The sequence below is a fragment of the Marmota marmota genome, unplaced genomic scaffold, assembly GCF_001458135.2.
Source record: "Marmota marmota marmota unplaced genomic scaffold, marMar, whole genome shotgun sequence".
NCBI lineage: Eukaryota > Metazoa > Chordata > Mammalia > Rodentia > Sciuridae > Marmota > Marmota marmota.
Window position 1 is genome coordinate 837,399 of NW_026000223.1, and position 20,708 is coordinate 858,106.

The 20,708-nt window shown below is 34.3% G+C and overlaps 1 protein-coding gene across 1 annotated transcript in view; it reads right to left on the reverse strand.

Moving 5' to 3' along the window:
* Window positions 1–205: 205 nt before the first annotated feature.
* Tex15 (testis expressed 15, meiosis and synapsis associated) overlaps window positions 206–20,708 on the reverse strand; it is an 89,452-nt gene continuing 68,949 nt past the window's right edge. Inside the window, exons 8-10 of the mRNA XM_015501229.2 lie at window positions 8,883–15,625; window positions 4,807–4,865; window positions 206–1,710 (exon numbers count right to left, since the gene is read on the reverse strand). Of these exons, the coding sequence (XP_015356715.2) occupies window positions 456–1,710; window positions 4,807–4,865; window positions 8,883–15,625 (8,057 nt within the window). The 3' untranslated portion in view covers window positions 206–455. The remainder of the gene's footprint in view (window positions 1,711–4,806; window positions 4,866–8,882; window positions 15,626–20,708) is intronic.

The following is a 20,708-nucleotide window of genomic DNA, read 5'->3' on the forward strand; positions in this document are numbered from 1 at the left end:
TATTTTTTTTTTGGTGGTGGTGCTGGGGATTGAACCCAGGGCCTTGTGCACGCAAGGCAAGCACTCTAACTAACTGAGCCATATCCCCAGCCTCAACCATGGTTTTTAACTCTATATTACCTCCAATTATTATACACAGTTTTAAAAATATATCATGGCATTAAAAACTTTTATAAATCTTTTAATGGTTGCATCACTGTATGGATTTCACTATGTCTTACTTAACCATTCACCAAGGTTGGATTTTACTGAAGGACACATTAGAGAAAAAGAACAACTGGGTAATGTCACTAATCTTTGACAACTAGATTTCCACCCAATAACACAATTCAACTGACAAATGAATAAGTCTACAAATCTGCACAGAAAATGACTGCTATATATATAAGTGTATTGTGAATTCCATTTACATAAATGTACAAAAGTTAAGAATAAAACATTCAGTGAGGCAAGTATTAAAACTTGTAAAACTCACCATAAATCCAAGGGACTTCTTGAAGCACACCTGAATTAGGAGGATAAGGGTATGCAGCTTGTGGTAATGGCTGATGAGAAGCATACTGTGAAAAAATAGGTTGCTGAAAATTATAAGAAATAGGCCTTTGGGATTGAAAATATCCATCCGCTGGCATAAAGGCATTTGCTTGTGGCTGCTCAGCAAAGCAACTAAAATACTGAGAGTACAGAATATTAGAATGTGTGGTTTGGACAGTACTTGCAACTGTAGTCAATATCCCAGAAGGAGGTGGGTATACTTCGTATGATTCTATTCCTTGGTATGTGTGGGTAATGGCATTGCCATTGCTACTGCTGTAATGATAGACACACCAAGAATAGTATGGATATGAGGTGGCTCCAAATGAATGCTCAGAAGAATTGTATATTGGGTTACATGAAGACTGTGGAAGTTCATTCCAATATGTGGCACCTTTCTTATTCAGGACTTTAGGATTCTCCTCATCTTGTTGTTCAGAAAGAGAGTATTCTGCTCTTTGATTCACATCAAGGGTTAAAATTCCAGTTTGTCCAAAGGGTATCATACTGGGCTTCAATGTATTCTTCATATATTTTTCCTCTGACTCAGTTTTTGCAGGATGTTTTTTATTTTCTTGCAGAATAGAAACTTTGCCCTGGATACGTGTGGGTTCTGGAGAACTGATGCATGTAGAATTTTTAATAGATGAATTTAACATTTCATTATCTTGACATTCAAGGACTGTGTCATTCATTTCTAGATTGGTATGGATCTCTCTCAAAAAATGGAAAACGGGCTTTGAGAACATTGTTGCATTAGGCACAAGACAGTCATCAGTTCCTGGATTTATGTTTGAAAGACAGGATTTCTGTGTAGGATCTGTTGTGTGGTGATCTTCTGCAAAGGTATCATCTATATTTCTTTGATCACAAGGTGCAAAAGAAGCATGTTTGTTCTCATCACTTTTTGTTTCAGCAACACTAAAACTCATATTTCTTTTCTTTATGGTATTTAAGTTTTTATGTTGTCTGGTGATGTGTTCTGAAGTACCAGATGAACTATTAGTTAAATCAATCTTGCTTTCTGACCCTGATGTACAAGCGTTTTGTAGGGTCTTGAAAGGTAAAAGTGAGCTTTGCATTTCAACCATTTTTGGAGATACATAGTTTCTTTTTAGATTATCTGATGAATTTGATCCTATTTCATTTTCAATTTTGCAATGAGATCTTGTAGTCCTATTAAGTGTGACATATAAATAACAACTTTAAATATACAATCACAAAATTTTAACAATATAAATATGGCATATTTATTCAGAAGAGTTCTTAAGACTGACATTTCTCATTCTATTGGGAAAATATAAGTAACATTATTTTCCCAGTTTTATTCACTAGGTTTGAATTTATATACTTTTCCTACTAAAAATAATACTCCGCCATTTCAAATATATTCCTAACTGTACTTAACAATTTTGTGCTTCAAACCTTTCCTGATACAGGACTTTAAAATTAGGAAACTATCATTATTCAATTGTTCAGTGTAGTTTCTAATTCATATACTTCCAACACACTGACAATCTTCATTACTTGTAAATATCTACACATACAGCTCGTGTAACTCTCAGCTTTAGACCCTTCCTTCTCCAACAAAAGATCACTTTCCTTTCTTGTTATAACAAAGGTTTCCTCCCATTCCATCCATCTTTGAGAAAAGGAAAAACAGATCTTTAAAATTTCTTGTCAATTTAATATTCTTGGCATTTCTACCTAAATTTAGATAGCTTTAAGCAGGCTTGGAGAAGCATCCAAGTGTGTCTAGAATCAGAGAGTTAATATAGGACCCAAAGATAATTATGTTTTTTTGTCTTTTATCAAATCCTTTGAATTACATGCAGGAAAAAAATTAGCTGGGAAGAGCATTATTCCTACGACAGGGTCAAGAGAAATTCATCCCTGACCTAGAATCTGTATACCTACCCAGGAAACTATAACCCAACCTCCTTAAAAGGCCTTTTAATGATAACAGACATCATCTAACTGCATAAAAAACAGAGTTTCCATAAAGTATAATTTTGAATTTATTACATTTTCAATGGTATCTTGGCCTTATAGATTAGCAGGTGTCTGGTCTGTTTCTTTATGTACTCTCTTAGAGGAAATTAATTTCTATAAAGATAGCATTCTGTATATCAATCTTATGTAAGAATTAATTTTTCAGTTATGTGAATTATAGCTTGATTTTGTTTTGCAGTGCTGGGGATCAAACCCAGGATCTCTCATATGCTAGGCAAACACCCTACCACTGAGCTACATCCCCAACCTATAGCTTGATTCTTTAAGAAGTAAATACCACCCATACTTAAACAAAACTAAGATGATTTCAATACTGGTTTGCTATCCCTCTAATTGCCTTTGAATTTTCAGTCACTACATACCTTTTTAGAAAATCATATGCTAAGTAAAGGACTCCAGAAATGTAGTAATAGAATGTTATACTTAAAGAGGCAAAATCAAGTAAAACAGAAATGAGTTTGCTTATTTTTACTTTTTATTTTGTATTACTCATTATTCCTTATAACATGGGGGGTGGAATGAAACTACATGCAACTTCAAAATCTCAGAGGTAAATGAAACACGAGATGGTTTTTAAGTGCAGTGGTGCTACTTCACATCAAAATGAAAAAAATATAAATAATGTAGTTCATTTTTTAAAAAATATATTTATTTTTTAATTGTAGGTGGACACAATATCTTTAATTTTATGTGGTGCTGAGGATCAAACCCAGTGCCTCACACATGCTAGGCGAGTGCTCTACCACTTGAGCCACAACTCCAGCCCCTGTAGTTCATTTTTCATAAAGATAACTTATTTAGTTTTTTTATTAGTTATTGATGGACCTTTATTTAATTGCTTATATGTGGTGCTGAGAATCAAACCCAGTGCCTCATGCATGCTAGGCAAGCGCTCTACCACTGAGCCACAACTTCAGCCTAATTTATTCGGTTTAAAGAACTATCAGCACCAGGCAGGGTGGCTCATGCCTGTAATTCTACTGGTTTGGCAGGCTGATGCAGGAGGACTGAGAGTTCAAAGCCAGCCTTAGTAACTCAGTGAGACCCTAAGCAACTCAGTGAGACCCTATCTTTTTTTTTTTTAATATTTATTTTTTAGTTTTCGGCGGACACAACATCTTTGCATGTGGTGCTGAGGATGGAACCCTGGCCGCATGCATGCCAGGCGAGCGCGCTACCACTTGAGCCACATCCTCAGCCCCGCTATCTCTAAATAAAATATTAAAAAAGTGGTTAAGGGCCCTTGGGTTAAATCCCTGGTACCAAAAACACCACCACCACCACCACCAGACCTATCAGCATTCCTAATCCTTCCTATTTTACAATGTTAAAAACATCCTTCTATGAAACAGTGTAATATATTGAATGTGTGTCTGTGACAGACACCATCTATATTAATGTTCCCATTTAGTGATATAAATTGGCAATTATATGTCTATTCCAGTGTGAAAACTGGCTGGTCTGTAAGATCTGCAAGTTTTAAAAAATACTTGTCCTATTCCTTTATGCCATTTCAGGAAACTATTAATTGGTTAAGTAATACATATTAAATGTGAATTTTTATTTCTTCTTCTGTAAAATAATCACTCTAAGTTTTGGATATCTTACTTTTTTAAAAAAACATTTATTTTTTAAATTGTAAATTGACACAATATCTTTATTTTTATTTTATTTTATTTTTTGTGGTACTGAGGAACCCAGTGCCTCATGCATGCTAGGCAAGCGCTCTACCTCTGAGCCACAACCCCAGCCCTAACTTACCTTTTTGAACTGTGTTCAAACAGTCTTACTATTTATATCACTAAAAAAATACATCTCACAAGACATTGGCCTTAAATACTTACAGAATGGAGTTCAAACTCATGACTAACATAAAATGATGTATAATCTGAAACAAACTTCTTCTTTAGCTTCTTACTCTTGTCTCCTAAATTATGCATATGACACAATGGAGTTATATAAATAATTGTTTTACTTTTTTATTTATTTGGTACCAGGGTTTGAACTCAGGGGTACTCAACCACTGAGGCATATCCCTGGATTTATTTTGTATTTTATTTAGAGACAGGCTTGGTCTCACTGAGTTGCTTAGTGCCTTGTTTTTGCTAAAGCTGGCTTTGAACTCTAGACCTCCTACAGAAGCCTCCTGAGCTGCTGGGATTATAGGCAGGTACCACCACGCCCAGCTGTTTTATTCTTATATTTTAGTATTTGCCTAATTTTGTTTTGTCTTTAGTTATGGTTGATGGCAATGCCTACCTTGGCTTCTTGAATGCTGATTCTGCTTTGTAGATTTTTGTGACATCTTTCATGCTAACCTATGTTTACAAGATACAAAGAAAATCTACATTGGTGATGATGAACTATAATACAAATATTAATTCTCCCCACCCCCACAAAAAATAGTGACTCTTTCAGGACTTTGCAAACATCACTTACATTTGGATTACTCCAAAACTTAGAGTGATTATTTTACCATTCTTTTTTAATGGTACTGTGGATTGAATCCTGGGGCCTTCTACCAATGAGTTACACTCTCAGCCCTTTTCATTTTGAGACAGTTTGTCACTAAATTGCTTGGCCTTGAATTTGTAATCCTCCTGCCTCAGCCTCCCAAGTTGGTAGGATTACAGGTGTGTGCTCCCGTACACAGCTAAAAAAAACTGTTTTGAAAAAAGAATTTGCAACATTCTTCTTTCCTCTACATATCTTAAAACTAATCTTGGAGTCCATTTATGACTGCTCTCTCTTTAGTTAATCAGTCACTGAGCCCCATCAATTTTTAAAATAATATCTATCAAATACAGGATCAGTATCCCTAATTCAAACATCCAAAATCTGAAATGCTCCAAGATATAAAACTTTTTGAGTGCTAACATGATGCCCTAAGTGGAAAATTCCACACTATGAAACTTTGTCCCACATACAAAATCCATTTAAAATAATGTAAAAAATTACCCATAAGGTATATATGAAAATAAATTAATTTTGTGTTTAGACTATGGTCCCATCCTCCAGATCTGATGCAAATACGAAAAAGCCTGAAAATAACCCAAATCTGAAACACTTCTGATCCTAAGTATTTTGGATAAGGGATATTCAAACTTGTATAAGTTTTCTTTTCTATTTCTATGAAACAGCACTCTTTTCTAAACCGTGGCTGACGAATGACTACTTCTAACTATACTCAGAATCTACTTATCTTTTAAATCACTGAAGAAAACTTCCCATGATATTACACTTCAACATGTACAGAATGTAATTCAAACTGCTTTTTTTTTTTTGGTGCTATAGGGCCTGTGCATGCTTAGCACTGAGCTACACGTACAGCTCCCGAAACAATCTTTTTTAAAAACTGGTTTAATTTTTAAAAACTGGTTCTAATTTGTTATATATGACAGAAGAATGCATTACAATTCATGCTACACATACAGAGCACATTCTTTTCATATCTCTGTATATAAAGTATATTCACTCCATTTGTGTCTTCATACATGTACTTAGGGTAATGATATCCACCTCATTCTACCATCTTTTTTTGCCCCCATGAGGTCAAAAAAAAGTTCATCTAATTAGTTCATCTAATCCTCTCACGTTCCCGCCTCCTAACCCCACTATGAATCAGCATCCTTATATCAGAGATAACATTCGGCATTTGTTTTTTGGGGATTGGCTAACTTCACTTAGCATTATTTTCCCTAACTCCATCAACTTACCTGCTAATGCCATGATTTTATTCTCTTTTATTGCTGAGTAATATTCCATTGTGTATATATACCATGTTTTCTTTATTCATTCATTTACTGAAGGGCATTCTAGGTTGGTTTAGCTATTGTGAATTGTGCTGCTATAAGCATTGATGTGGCTGTGTCCCTGTAGTATGCTGTTTTTAAGTTCTTTGGGTATAGACCGAGGAGTGGGATAACTGGATCAAAAATTACCATACTAACAAAAGAACTATGCAGATTAAATGCATTTCCAATCAAAATTCCGATAACATTCCTCACAGAAATAGAAAAAGCAGTCATGAAATTCAATTGGAAAAATAAGAGACCCAGAATAGCGAAAGAAATCCTTAGCAAGAAGAGGGAAGCAGGTGGCATCACTATACCAGACCTTATACTACCGAGCAATAGTAACAACGACAGCATGGTATTGGCACCAAAATAGACCTATAGACCAATGATACAGAATAGAGGACAGAGAGACTAATCCACGTAACTACAGTTATCTTATATTAGACAAATGTGCCAAAAATATGCATTGGAGAAAAGATAGCCCTCTTCAATAAATGGTGCTGGGAAAACTGGAAATCCATAGGCAACAAAATGAAATTAAATCCCTCTCTCACCATGCACAAAACTCAATTCAAAGTGGATCAAGGACCTAGAAATTAAACCAGACACACTGTGCCTATTAGAAGAAAAAGTAGTCCCAAATCTCCATCATGTCGGAATAGGCCCAAACTTCCTTAATAAGACTCCTATAGCACAAGAATTAAAATCAATAATCAATAAATGGGATGGACTCAAACTAAAAAGCTGCTTCTTGGCAAAAGACATAATCAGTGAGGTAAACAGAGAGCCTGTATCTTGGAAGCAAATTTTTACCACTCGCACATCAGATAGAGCACTAATCTCTAGGGTATATAGAGAACTCAAAAAGATAAACACTAAAACAAAACAAAACAAAAAAACAAAAACCAGCCCAATCAATAAATAGGCCAAGGAACTGAACAGACACCTCTCAGAAGATGATATACAATCAACAAATATATGAAAAAATGTTTAACGTCTCTAGCAATTAAGAGAAATGCAAATCAAAACTACTCTAGGATTTCATCTCACGCTAGTCAGAATAGCAGCTATTAAGAATACAAACAACAATAAATGATGGTGAGGATGTGGGGGAAAAGACACACTCTCATACACTGCTAATGGGACTGCAACTTGGTGCAGCCAATATGGAAAGCAGTATGGAGATTTCTTGGAAAGGTGAAACAATCTTCTTTTCATCCTTAGTTTTACTCTTGTTCACCAATAAGTTAAATTGTTCCAAACTTGATTTTAAACTCATTTCTCAAATAATGTCAATAAGCATTGTTTTTGCTCACATTACTTTGTGCATTTTAAAAACCCTCTTCATTTTACCTTCACCTGATAACATTTGTTTTCCTTTAAGGCAAAATTTGGCCTGTGTTCTCCTATAAAATAAATTATAACAAGCTAAGCTTTATTTATTCTTTCTTTCCTTCTCCATATCAACAATACCTTTTTATTATAATCCTTACTTTATTTTTTTTTTTTTTTTTTTTTTTTTTTTGTGGTGCTGGGGATTGAACCCAGGGCCTTGTGCACGGGAAGTCAGCACTCTACCAACTGAGCTATATCCCCACCCCCTCACTTTACTCTTGATGTTGAGCATATAATTTGTGCTCTGGTTGTTTATTAGGCATTTTTCTATAAAGATGGTACCATAGATGATGATTAAATTATTAACCCCTACAACTAGGATGTACTAATAATTACAATTGAAGCAAGCACAGAAAGAATCCTACTTTTCCTTTACTTCTGAATTAGGAAATTCTTGAAAAGCTGTCCCCAAAGCCTCTGAGGGTAGAGCAGGGGCAACTGGTAGAATGAGCTCTGGAGCTAGACTGACTGGCTTTAGAAATGGTCTATTCTGTTTACTAACTCTGTGACCATGGGAAAGTTATTTAATCTTTCTGTGTTCAGTTTCCTCATCTTTAAATAAGGTAACAAAATACCTTTAAATAAGGTAAAAAAAACCCCAAGGGCTTTTTATGAATAATAAATTAACATTTGTATAATCCTCAGAATAATACCATGCACATAAAAACTATGTAAATTAAAAAATGTATTAATATAGGACTTTTTATAACTTATTAATAATTATCTATTTATCTGTCCTACTTCACCATCTGGATGATAACTGTCAAGAAGACAAGCTTCATTAGTCATTTTTTTAATATTCACTACATTGGTCATAGGCTTGTTATATAGAAGGTAATGAATAAATACTTGATCATGCACTAACACATTCATAATAATGAATTTTCCCTGACATTAAAATTCATTCTTCCATAAAATGTTATTTAAAACATTTATGTTTAAAAAGCAAACATTTGCAAGGCAATCTCTCATGTACAGAATTATTTCATAGGTAATAAATCCAATATTTTATTTGGCAAAACTTGTTTTGCAAGGCAGTAATTTAAAACATTAACATTTACCATTTTGCAAAGTACTTGTTTACTTGAAGAGATTTGTTCTCAAAAAGAATAAAGAAGTTTCATTTTAAATCATCATCCATACCTTTTGTTTTTTACAACAGGAAGTAATATTTTTCTTTTCTTCCTGGGAGTCTTCACACTTGTCTGTATGGATAGGTTGTTTTTTAGAGGAATTTGGAAAGTTTTTAATTATGCACTCTGAAATTGAGGGTACCTTCATAGAAAGACTGGATTTATTTGTATGTTCTTCAGGTTTTACAACATGAATATTCATTTTTTCTTCTTTCTTCAGTTGAAAAGCATTCCTTCTGTTATGTGCCATTTGGCATAGCAAAAAGGAAGTAGATAATTTAGCATTTTTAGCACATATAATCTTCATATGCTCAATTGTTTTCATGACTTTCATAATATGGGCCATTTTCCCTAAATCTTTCTGAGGGATAGACATTATATTTTGGAGTAGTGTAGAAAACTGATCATAGTTGTGTTCTAACTCTGTCACAGTGTTTCCGTAATTTATGGATGCTATATATGGCACAAAGTCAATATACGTGGAAAGGGAATACTCAGACTTCTTTAGAAGCTTTTTAATTTCTGAAAGCTCTTCAAGTTCCCTTGAGAATAAATGCAGAGCATATGAGCAATTAACAGCTTCACTATATTTACTGATAATATCCAGATCTTCCTTAAGTTCAGAAATAGCAGTCTCTATTACATTGTAAAGGCATTCATCTGAGTTATCTTGAAGAAATGAAAAGGATGCCATTTTTTCTTGGCAGCATATCAGCTCAGGAAGAAGTGAGAAATCAAACCAAAGCATACCTCGAAATCTCTGGTTGTCTAGTTTCTTTGCCATTGAATTTTTAAGAAAGTGAACTGTTTCTGTCAGCATAACAATTTCAATGTATGTTTCAATTGCTTCAGGTTTTAAAATTATAGCCCCATGGTTGGGGTTTTGCAGCACATCCGAAGCATTTTCTTCTGTGATAAAAATATCATCTATGTTCACTTCTTGCAACATCTGCAAATATTTCTTCAAAATTTCTAAGTGATCGGTACATCTCAAAGTAAGTTCCTGTAATTTTTTTAAGTCTGCAATTTCAGCTTGATCCAGTATTTCACCAATATAACAAATACCAGGGTGTGAAAGCAAAGTACTGTTAAACCTACAGTTTTCTTGGCTAACTAGATCATGTGACTTTCCGAAAGCAATCATAGTATCTGTTTCAAGTCCAATACTGGAAGTTAATTCACTGTTTAAATCTTTAGACAAGGTTTCATGTATCTCCTGCAACTTAGAAAAAGCACATTCATTCATTTTGAGTAGCACATCTTCATTCTTTTGTAAGTATTTTTTGCTGAAATATTTTCTTCTCTCTTTCCAAACTAGATTTTTTGCAGCATCAAAAAAGATATGTTCCAAACCATAAAGAGAAATTTTAATAGTTACTGCTTCAGTGCTCTTAATAAATTTAACTTTTGAGGAGATCAAATCTATGATAATCCACAGATGGTCTTCTTTTCCAGGAAAGGTATAAACTTTAGGGGAGTCTTCATATTTACTGATCAACTTTAAAGTACTTTTTCTTAAGGTTTCTAGGTCTCCTAAACTATCTCCACAGTTAACTCCACAGGTAAATGGAATAGAAAGAGAAAAGTCAAAGCAATCAGAACAGTTCTTAAGTATGGCTTCGCATTCATTAATCTGTCGTTTGTATTTTAAGAAAACATAGTATGAATTGTTTTTCTTTGTTTTTGCAAACAGCTGATTACGGTAATTCTGCAACTCACAGAATGCATTATATTTTAATCTTCCTTGAAAAGCAGGATAGAAATTGGACTGCAGTTGATAACCACGGGGCCTACAAAGTAGTTCACTGTACAATGTCTCATCATACCAAAGCAAGCTCCGGAACGTCGGTTCACCTTTTAAGAGCCTTTTCTTGTTTTCAATGAATTGAATGGTTTCCATCACCATTTGAAGTTCTACCAGAGCGTCAACAGCACATGGCTTTAATTTGTATTTGCAATTATTCCACAGGTTTTGTTCTACGAGCAGTTCTCTTGAAATCAAGATTTGTTCAAGTGAACATTCTTGTTTTCTTTCAAAAGCCTCAACAAATAAAGGGAGAATATTTCGACAAATCTTGATTTCTTCCTCCAGTATCTGCAATGATGATGCTTCATCTGCTCTCTGCAAAATTTGAGACAGCTCTGCTATAAAAGCTGTATAATTAGTTGAGCAATATTTTTCATTTAATTCATTCACGTATGATATAGGCTTCTGAAAAGCAGTGACTTTACAGGCTTCAGACTGGGCATGTAGAAAAGGAATACAATTAATTGCTTGAATGCCTAGTTTGGAAATACAGTGAGACTGAGAGTCATCAGTAACTTTGATACTCCACTCCTGTCTTTTGTTAGGCTGACCAGAAATTGAGTTACTCAAAGAGACTGCCTCTGGAGCAGTATTTTTAATACTTACATTAGAGGCAACTGAATTACTTTTAATTTTTTTCATATTTAAGTGGGAGGGTTCCTCTTTTAGGCTATTTTGATTTTTATACTTCACAGTTAATCCTTCAGTAGTGCCTCTTTTGTAAATGGAATCTTCTTTTTCTGCTTGTTCAACTGGAGAATTCTTTCTAGCCTGAATGTCTTTCTTTGCAATACATTTTTTTGAAGAACACCTTATATTATCTTTCAAGAGCAGAGAACTTCCATTGGAAGGTAGTTTATTCATTATATTTTCCCCATAACTTTTACTTTCTTCAGTGACTGATGTTAGGTCCAACTCAGAATACCCAATACCATTTGTTTCATCCTCATCTGTAAGAAAACAATTACTTGAAGAGCATGGTTCTGTGTTTAGAAGCTCCATTCCACCATATATCTGCTGACAGTGTGACACAGTACCAGATATTGAAGAATCCAAAGCAAAAATTCTCTGTTTATTCAGATAATTCTCTGAAGATTTTCCTTCTGCTATCATAGGAGTGGCTGATAACAATTGAGGGGTACTGTATTTTGTGTTTATTATTGAAGTTAGGTTTAATGGGCCCATAAGGAAGTTTCCTACAATAATGTTTGGTTTGCAGCTCTCAATAGGAGTTGTATACTTGTCTATAGAAACTTTTACTTCCAGATTTCTTTTACAACTAGATGAAAGGTTTTCTTGTTCGTAGATGTGCTTCATGTTTGAGTCTGAGACTGAAATGTCAGTTTTCACCTTTGTGTGAGCTATACAAGTCCCCTCATAATTTCTGTCTGCGTTATAACTTGGGTTGTTCTCTTTTATGCAATTTAAAGACACTGAATTGCTTTCATTTATTACTTTATTAGCATCAGAATTATTGTGTTTTATCACATCCTTAGTATTATTATGTGCTGAATGGTTCTCAAGCTTTTTATATTCACTGTTAGATACCTTTATATCAATTTGATTTTCCTTTTTAGTTAGTTTCTCATCTGGGTAAAGCAGACATTCAGTTCTTCCAGAAAAGGGCTGAAGTTCTGATGATCTTGAATGTCTCAAACTGTTATCATACTCTGATTGACTTGTACTTTGGGATGTGGAGAACAGAGGCAAGTGAGATTCAGGATTTTGCTCTAGATCATAAAATTCACTCACATGAATTGTGGTGTGACTTCCTGAGACACTGGTGGCTACTCTTTTTTTGGAATGGCACTTTGCAATTTTTTCTCCATTTGTTTTATAAGACTTGTGCTTTGACACATAAGCTAATGATTTATTGACATCAAATCCCAAAGTTCTTTTTTCTTCTTGTTTGTCATACTTTCTTTTTGACAAAAAATGCTTAGTTGAATAATACCTTCTTTCAGACACAGGACTATAACCTTGAAGGTCACAACTTTCCCAGAAACTATTGCATATTATTGCATATGCTTTTGGTAATGGGCCCTTTTTTTTTTCTCCCACTTTAGCTATAAGCTGCAAAGATGTATGGACTCTTCTATGAGCTTTTTTTAAGTGAAGTACAGCTTTGTCTAGTGTTCTGGAAAGTCGTTTGCTTTTACATAAAGATGCTTCACTATTTAGAATATCCAGGACACTCCTAATATGTCGTTCTGACTGTGAAAATATCTTAATTCGTCCTTGGGATAATGAAGAGAAACACTCAAATGAATCTTGATTGGTTAGTTTCCTCTTTTTTTCACAAATTTCATGTGATATGTTCTCATCCCTAAAAGATGCATGTAGCTTTCTTTTGCTAATTCTTGATTTGGTGTCATTTTTACTTTTAGTATCATTAAAGTCTTTTTTTGATTTTGGAAAGAAATATCTGCACTTATCATTTATTATTGTGATATTAGGTTTAGTAAACAAAGATCCACTGCTTTGTTTTTCTGACTTATGATTTTCTTGTGTGTTATGACTCAAGTCAGAAGAATGGGAGAGTTCATTTTCATTTGTAATTCCTGAATCTGGCAGGGAATTACCAAATATGTCTTCACAGGGATAACCTGAATTTTCACCAGGAGGTTGGGAATAAATTTTAAATCCTGGAGCTTCCCTCTCCTCATTTATTTCTGGGTTTGTGGCTTTAGTTATATATTTGTAAGAATTATCCTTTATTACAAGGGAATCATCATTAGGATTGAATCCTGGCTTACATATATTAGTAATTCTAACTTGCAGATCTGGAAGTAAAATTGGGTGGAGCTCCTCCTTTTGTGTAGAGGAATAAAAACATATAATTTTCTTAGAGCAATGCTGATCAATATTTTCCTTTTTTGTGGTACTTTCCAAAATTTCCTTTTCTCCATTATCACTTCCTAATAGACTTTTCCAGTCAATACGAGACATTAGAGCCTCATATGAGGCCTCAACTTCTTCATAAAGTACATTTCCATGGCTATGTGTATCAAACTGTTCTGATTCTATTTCAATCTCATTTTGCAATTCTGAACTTTGAAGAACTGAGTTCTCATTTATTGACTGATTTAATGAGTCTTTTAATTTATTTTTATCCATATCAATTTCACAATCAGAAATGCCATGTTTTACTAATGAACCAAAATGTGGACTCTCAAAGCATGTGTCCTTAAACTCAAATCTTTGGTGAGCTTCATAATTTGTGCTTAACGTAGGCATAGTAGTACTAGCTACCTCTACTGTAGCATTTGAAGCTTCACCTACTGAAGAATCTGCAATTTCAACAAATGCTGTGGAATCCAAATGCTCTACATTTCTTCCAGTACTCTGCATGTCTCTTTGTTTTATGGCTGTAATGGTATCTTCACTCTCTAATAATGCAGTTTGTGTAGACTTATCTTTATCTTCCCAAACCAAGTTAAATGTAGTAGAAAATTCTTTAGAACTCAGAATTTCTACTTTGTTGTAATTTTTATTCTCTCTCCTTTCACTTATATTTGTCATAGTGTTATTTGTAAGAAAACCCTGCTTCTTGCCTCCATATACATTCTCTATGTTTTCTGGAGATGCAGCACTATCTTCCTCTTCAGCCTCAGTTTCATTTTCTTTATCATTATATCCTTGCCATTTGAAATTAGTATTCAGGCATAAATCATTATTCAACTGTACATTATAGAACAGAATGTGATCTTCACCTTCATCTTCAATATGAGGCATTTCTTTGCAGTCTTTCTGAATGTTCTCTAATGACACTGGTTCACTTTCACTTTTCCTCTGGGCACAAATATATTCTCTAGTTATGTTGCAATTTGAATTGTCAAGAGATGTTTCAATGGCATGAGATGTAATAACTGTATCAATGAGTAGTTCTTTGGCCTGGGAAATAGCTTTTGCTTCCTGGAAAGCATCAGGCATAATGCTAACACAATTTTTATTTGTTTTTTCCAGTTTTAGTTCCATTAGCTTTTGAGCAATAGACTGTGGTTCCTGAGAGATGTAACTATTAGACTCTTCTGTACAAGTACTCACTGATTTGTAAGAGTTACATGGCTCACTGCTTTGTTTAATTAAAAGTGAGATGTTGCTTCTCTCTTGGGCTCTCTGAGCTTTTTCCTCACTGTGTTTTTGGTTTTCAGCTTCTGAAACTATATTTGAAAAATAAATTGGGAAGGAAAGATCACCTTGGTCCTTACATTGTTCTGCCATGGTAATTTTATTGGGTGCTGTTCGATGATAGTCCTCGGTATTTTGAGTCTGAGGCTGTGAATCATCAAAAGAAAATTTGAAGCAGGAGACATCCAAACAATTAGTAAGAATAGCATGGTCACTAGTGACTTTGGGTGAGGAAACAGAATCAGCTGGCACAGAGGACAGATTTATTTCTGAATTATCATAATCTATACTCTTCTTGAATGGCAAAATCTCATTTAAAACTGTAATGTTCTGTTTTTCCAAGCTTTCTTCTCTCTTCATCAGTCTTGGGTCTTTGATGAGTTTTGAAGTAGTAACTGTGCTTGAGCCAGTATTATTGTGAGAGGGGAAAGCAGCAGAAATCCCACTTAAAATATTTTTAAGATATGTCAAATTTAACAAAAAGTCACCATTATCACTTTCTCTATTATCACTGGGCAAAGACACACCTGAATCATGCTCATGTATTTGAGAAGAGTCTCTAATTTCTGCTAAATTATTTTCTGTCTTTCCATTGTATGCTTCAAGTATAGAAATGTTTCCATTTTGCATATTTCCATAGGAATTAGAAATACTTGAGTTGGAAGGATTTATCTCTGAATTTAGTACATTGCATGAACAGTTTTCTTCAACAAATGGATCTACAGGTTTCCTGAAATGTTCAAAGATGACAGTAGCATCTTTTCCTTTTCCGATTCTTTTGGCCACTGTACAGTTATTCAAAGAACATGTTCTTTCTGTGAAAATAAGAAGAAAGTAAGAAAAAGACAAAAAAATATTTCTACAGACAACTTATTTATTTTTTATATGGTGCTGAGGATCAAACCTAGTGCCTCACACATGCTAGGTGAGTTCTCTACCACAACCCCAGCCCTTCAGACAACTTGCTTTCAATACAAGAAAACTATGTCATGAATGATTTTAATTAGAAGATCATCTAGTAACCTAACAGTGTTTACAATGAGTTCTGAGTAGAAATACCAAAGGGATAAGAGAATGAGTACCAAACCAATAAAGTATAAATGATGAAGCATGAAACTCCTACCCTAGTCCAGCAACCTTACTTAAAGAAGTATTTGGCTACAAAAATTGAATTCTGACAAATAATAGAAATTTGCTTGTGAGATTTATGAATTTATAATCACATCACCATGAAGTACAAAAAGATTCTTTTCCACAATACAAGATAGCTATGTTGAAGATTTCTAAATTCTGTAAACATTTGTGATTTTTATTAATTACAGTAAGCTACAGTAAAAATATGATCACAAATAAAGAGATAATAGTTCTTAAAACTGGGAGAATAGTGAGACAAAAAAAGAACAGATCCCCGTATCTCCTTATACCAAAATAAAATTCATTATAAAAACCATAAAAGTATTAGCAGAATATATGTATGAACATTTTTATAATGTTGGGGGAAAAGTACTCTTTTTAAAATATTCTTTTTAATATTTATTTTTTAGTTGTAGTTGGACACAATACCTTTATTTCACTTATTTATTATTTTTATGTGGTGCTGAGGATTGAACCCAGGGTCTCCCATGTGGGAGGCGAGTGCTCTCCTGCTGAGCCACACCCCAGCTTAGAGGAAAGTACTCTTTAAGCATGACTGAAAATCAGTATAGATGTCAGGTACTATTTTAAGTGTTTTACATACATTAATCCATTTATCCTTCACAACATTCTCATTCCATTGATGAAAAAGTGAAACTAAGAGTAATTTGCTCAGGATTACACAGGTTATAAACAGTAGAACTTCAATCACTATTCTCTCTCTTTGAATTTAATAATGGCATTTTTACTTTACACTCATTTTTTCATTTTCACCAAATGACAAATGAAAAACAAATGTAATAACTTCAATAAAAATAAGGGAACTGTAACAAAATCAAATTATATTACAAAAGAGCTATTAGCATCATTTATTGTGATAGTAGAAATGTTATCTGCACTGTTTACCCAATATGATAGCCACTAGTTAACATGTGTCTATTGAACACATGAAATGTGCTTGTTGCAACTGAGGAATGAATTCCTAATTTTATTCTATTTAATTACTTTAAATAGCCAAATGCAATTAGTGGCTAGTATAGGTCTGAAGCCAGAGTCAAATGTGTATTTTAACAGTCAACTCATGTGGCCTTGACTTTCTGGATAATATAGGTACTACGTCCCAAAGTTTATCATTCTGAAAGGCAACATCCTTTGAACATGTTCCATACATTTTATGAACTTATAGTGTGAAGCTATAAACACAATAGAAATGGAGAAGGATCCATATTTACTGTCTACAATGTACGTCTTCTAGCTGAGGGAAAAATGTGGACATAATAACTAAGCAGATCATGAAAAAAACAGAAGACTTGAACAAAGAACTAACCAACAGTGATCGACAGAACACTGTACCCAAAAGCAGCAGAGTATATGTTCTTCTCAAGTACACACAGAACATTCTCTAGGAAAAATCATATGCTAGGGCTATAAAACAAAACTCAATAAAGGAAAAAAATTCTCAACCACCACAGTATAAAATTAGAAGTGAATAAAGACATTTAGGAAATAAAAAAATATACAGAAAACAGCACAGTACCAAAAATAAAGTGTCAAAGAAGAAATCAAAAGGAAAATTATAAAACATTGTGAGATGAATGAAAATAAAGACATGACATACCAAACCATATGGGACACAGCCCAAACAGTGCTTAGTGGGAAGTTTATAGCTATAAATTATATATTAAGAAAAAAAAATCTTTCACGTATGGCAACCCATGCCTGGAATCCCAGAAACTTGGGAGACTGAGACAGGAGGATCACAAATTCGATGTAAGCCTTGGCAATTTAGAGAGACTGTGTCTAAAAATAAAAAGGACTGGAAGTGTAGTTCAGTGGTATAGTGCTCTTGGGTTAAATCCATAATACTGGCAGGAAAAAGATCTAAAATTAGTATTTCAACTTTCTACTTAAAACAGCAGAAAAAGAGCAAACTAAACTAGAGCAAACTGAGAGAAGAAACTAAAAATTAGAAAATCAAAGAAACGGAATAGAACAATAGGGGAAAACAACCTTTACCTAAACAGCCAAGAAAAAGAGAGATGACTCAAACTACTAGACTCAGAAATGAAAAAGAGGCTATTACCATTGATCTCGGGGGGATAGGGCCGGGAAAGAGAAGGGAGAAGACTATAAAGGAATACTATGAACAACTATATGCCAATTATTAGGCAAGTGGAATGAAATAAACAAAGTCCTATGATGACAAAAACTACCACAATCGATGCAAGAAGAAACAGAAAATCTGTATGGACCTACAATAAGTGAAGAAACTCAATTAGTAATCAATATACTACCTCAAAAGAAAAATCCAGGCTCAGGTGGTTCACTAGTGAAATCTACCAAACCTTTAAAAAAGAATTAACATCAATTCTTTACAAACTATTTTTCTTAATGTCCAGTTTTGTTTTATTTTCTTAGGTTAAAAAATAAACTTACATTAGAATTAATAAATCAATAAACAAAAACTATTTGTAAATCCTTTGATATATATATATACTACAAAATTATATTCCAGAACTTTTACACCAAGCAGTCTGTATACATCTAAATGTGACACATGCCTTTCCAATGCACACACTGGGAATTATTTAACTGTGCCAACCATAGAAGAGAAACTATTCATCAAAGCTTACTTTGATTTTATTGGCACAAACTCTTTTTAAAAAAAACAAGAAATAAGGAATACTTCCCAACTCATTCTATGAGATCATTATTACTCTGACAAAGACATTCAACTATAGATCAGTATCTCTTAAGAATATGGATACAGGGCTGGGGCTGTAGCACAGTGGCAAAGCGCTTGCCTAGCATGTGTGAGGCACTGGGTTTGATTCTCAGCACCGCATAAAAATTAACAAATAAAATAAAGGCATTCTGTCCATCTACAACTACAAAAAAATTTTAAAAAAAGAATATGGATACAAAAACCCTCAACAAAATCTCAGCAAGCCAATTCAAGCAAATATCAAATGAATTATATATACTATGACCAAAGATAATTTATTCTAAGAATACAAGGTATACTTAGCATATTTATATATTATAAAAATATATATTATATATATAATACATTATATTACATCAATTTAATAAAAATCATATTTATCCCAAAAGACACACAAAAAGTAGTTGACAAAATTCAACATCCTTTCATGATAAAAAAGGAAAATTTCTCACCACAATAAAAAGGATCTACAAAAACATCACAAGTGACACTACTATACTTATTGGTGAAAAGACTGGATCTTTCCCATTGAGTTCAAAAACAAGACCAGGATTTCTGCTTTCTTAACTTCTCTTAAAAATTCACTGGAGGTACTAATCAGGAAAATAAGGCAAAGAAGAAATAAAAGGCATGCAAATTGGAAAGAAAAAAAGTAAAACTATATTCACAGATGGCATGATCTCATATACAAAAACAAAAACAATCCAAGGAAAACACTAAAAAGAAAATAAAGAACTAGTAACGAGTTTAGCAAGATTGCAGAATACAAGAAAAATATACGAAAATCAGTTCTGGAGATACTGTTCAGAGGTAGAGCACTTACCACTGAGGTTAAATTCCCAGCAGTACAAAATAACAAAAACCAACTCATACCTGGCATAGTGGTACATGCCTATAGTTCCAGGTACTTGGGAGGCTGAGATGGAAAGATAACTTGAGCCCAGAAGTCTGAGAAAGGCCTGGGCAACACAGCAAGATTGGCAGGGGACAGACAGATATGAGTTGTGGGAACATGATAATTCTATAAAATGGGCCTATTGTGACCCCCACATACTTTCTTTTCTAAGAATCAATTTACTTGCAGCCCTGCCTGGATCATTCTTTAGCAAACTACCTGTTATCAGCAGGAGAAATGCAGGCCCCAAATAATTCCGATAAGAGGAACACAAATTATCCGGAAAAGAGTACTCTATATGATTCTTAAAAAGACCAGATCCCAGAACTCAAGACATAAATATCACTCCCTTGAACTATAAAATCTCTAAGAAGAGGTTCTACTTAGAATTAGTTGCCATGGACCAAAATGACCTAGAGTGATGAAATCTCCTGTCAGTCAAAAGTCAGTGGGGAGCCAGGCTTGGTATTGTATGATTTACAGGCACGCCTATAATCCCAGTGGCTCAGGAGGCAAAGCAAGAGGATGAGTTCAAGGCCAGCCTCAGCAACTAAGTGAGGCACTAAGTAACTCAGTAAGACCTGTCTCTAAACAAAATACAAAATAGGGCTGGGGATGTGGCTAAATGGCTGTGAACCGAGTTCAATCTCTGATACAAAAAAAAAAGGTGGGGGGTGCTGGGGAACCAGGGCAGGACTCTCTGGATACTTCTCTGGGACCCCTATAAAACTGGAGGGTAAGACTGGGGTTGTAGCTTAGCGGTAGAGCTTGCTTAGCATGTGTGTGCCCTGGGTTCAATCCTCAGTACTACATAAAAATAAATAAATAAGTAAAATAAAAGTATTGTGTCCATCTACAACTAAAAATATTCAAAAAAAATTGGAGGGTAGGAGATGCATGCTGTCTCTTCTCCTCTCTGAGAGGACCCAAACTCTCCCTTAAGAATGCCCTCTTGCCAGGTATGGTGTTGCATACCTGTAAGCCCAGCGGCTTGGGAGGTTGAGACAGGAGAATCACAAGTTCAAAGCAAGTCTCAGCAAAAGCGAGGTGCTAAGCAACTCAGTGAGACCCTGTCTCTATAATAAATAAAATATAAAAAAAGGCTGGGGATGTGGCTCAGTGATTGAGTGCCCCAAGTTCAATC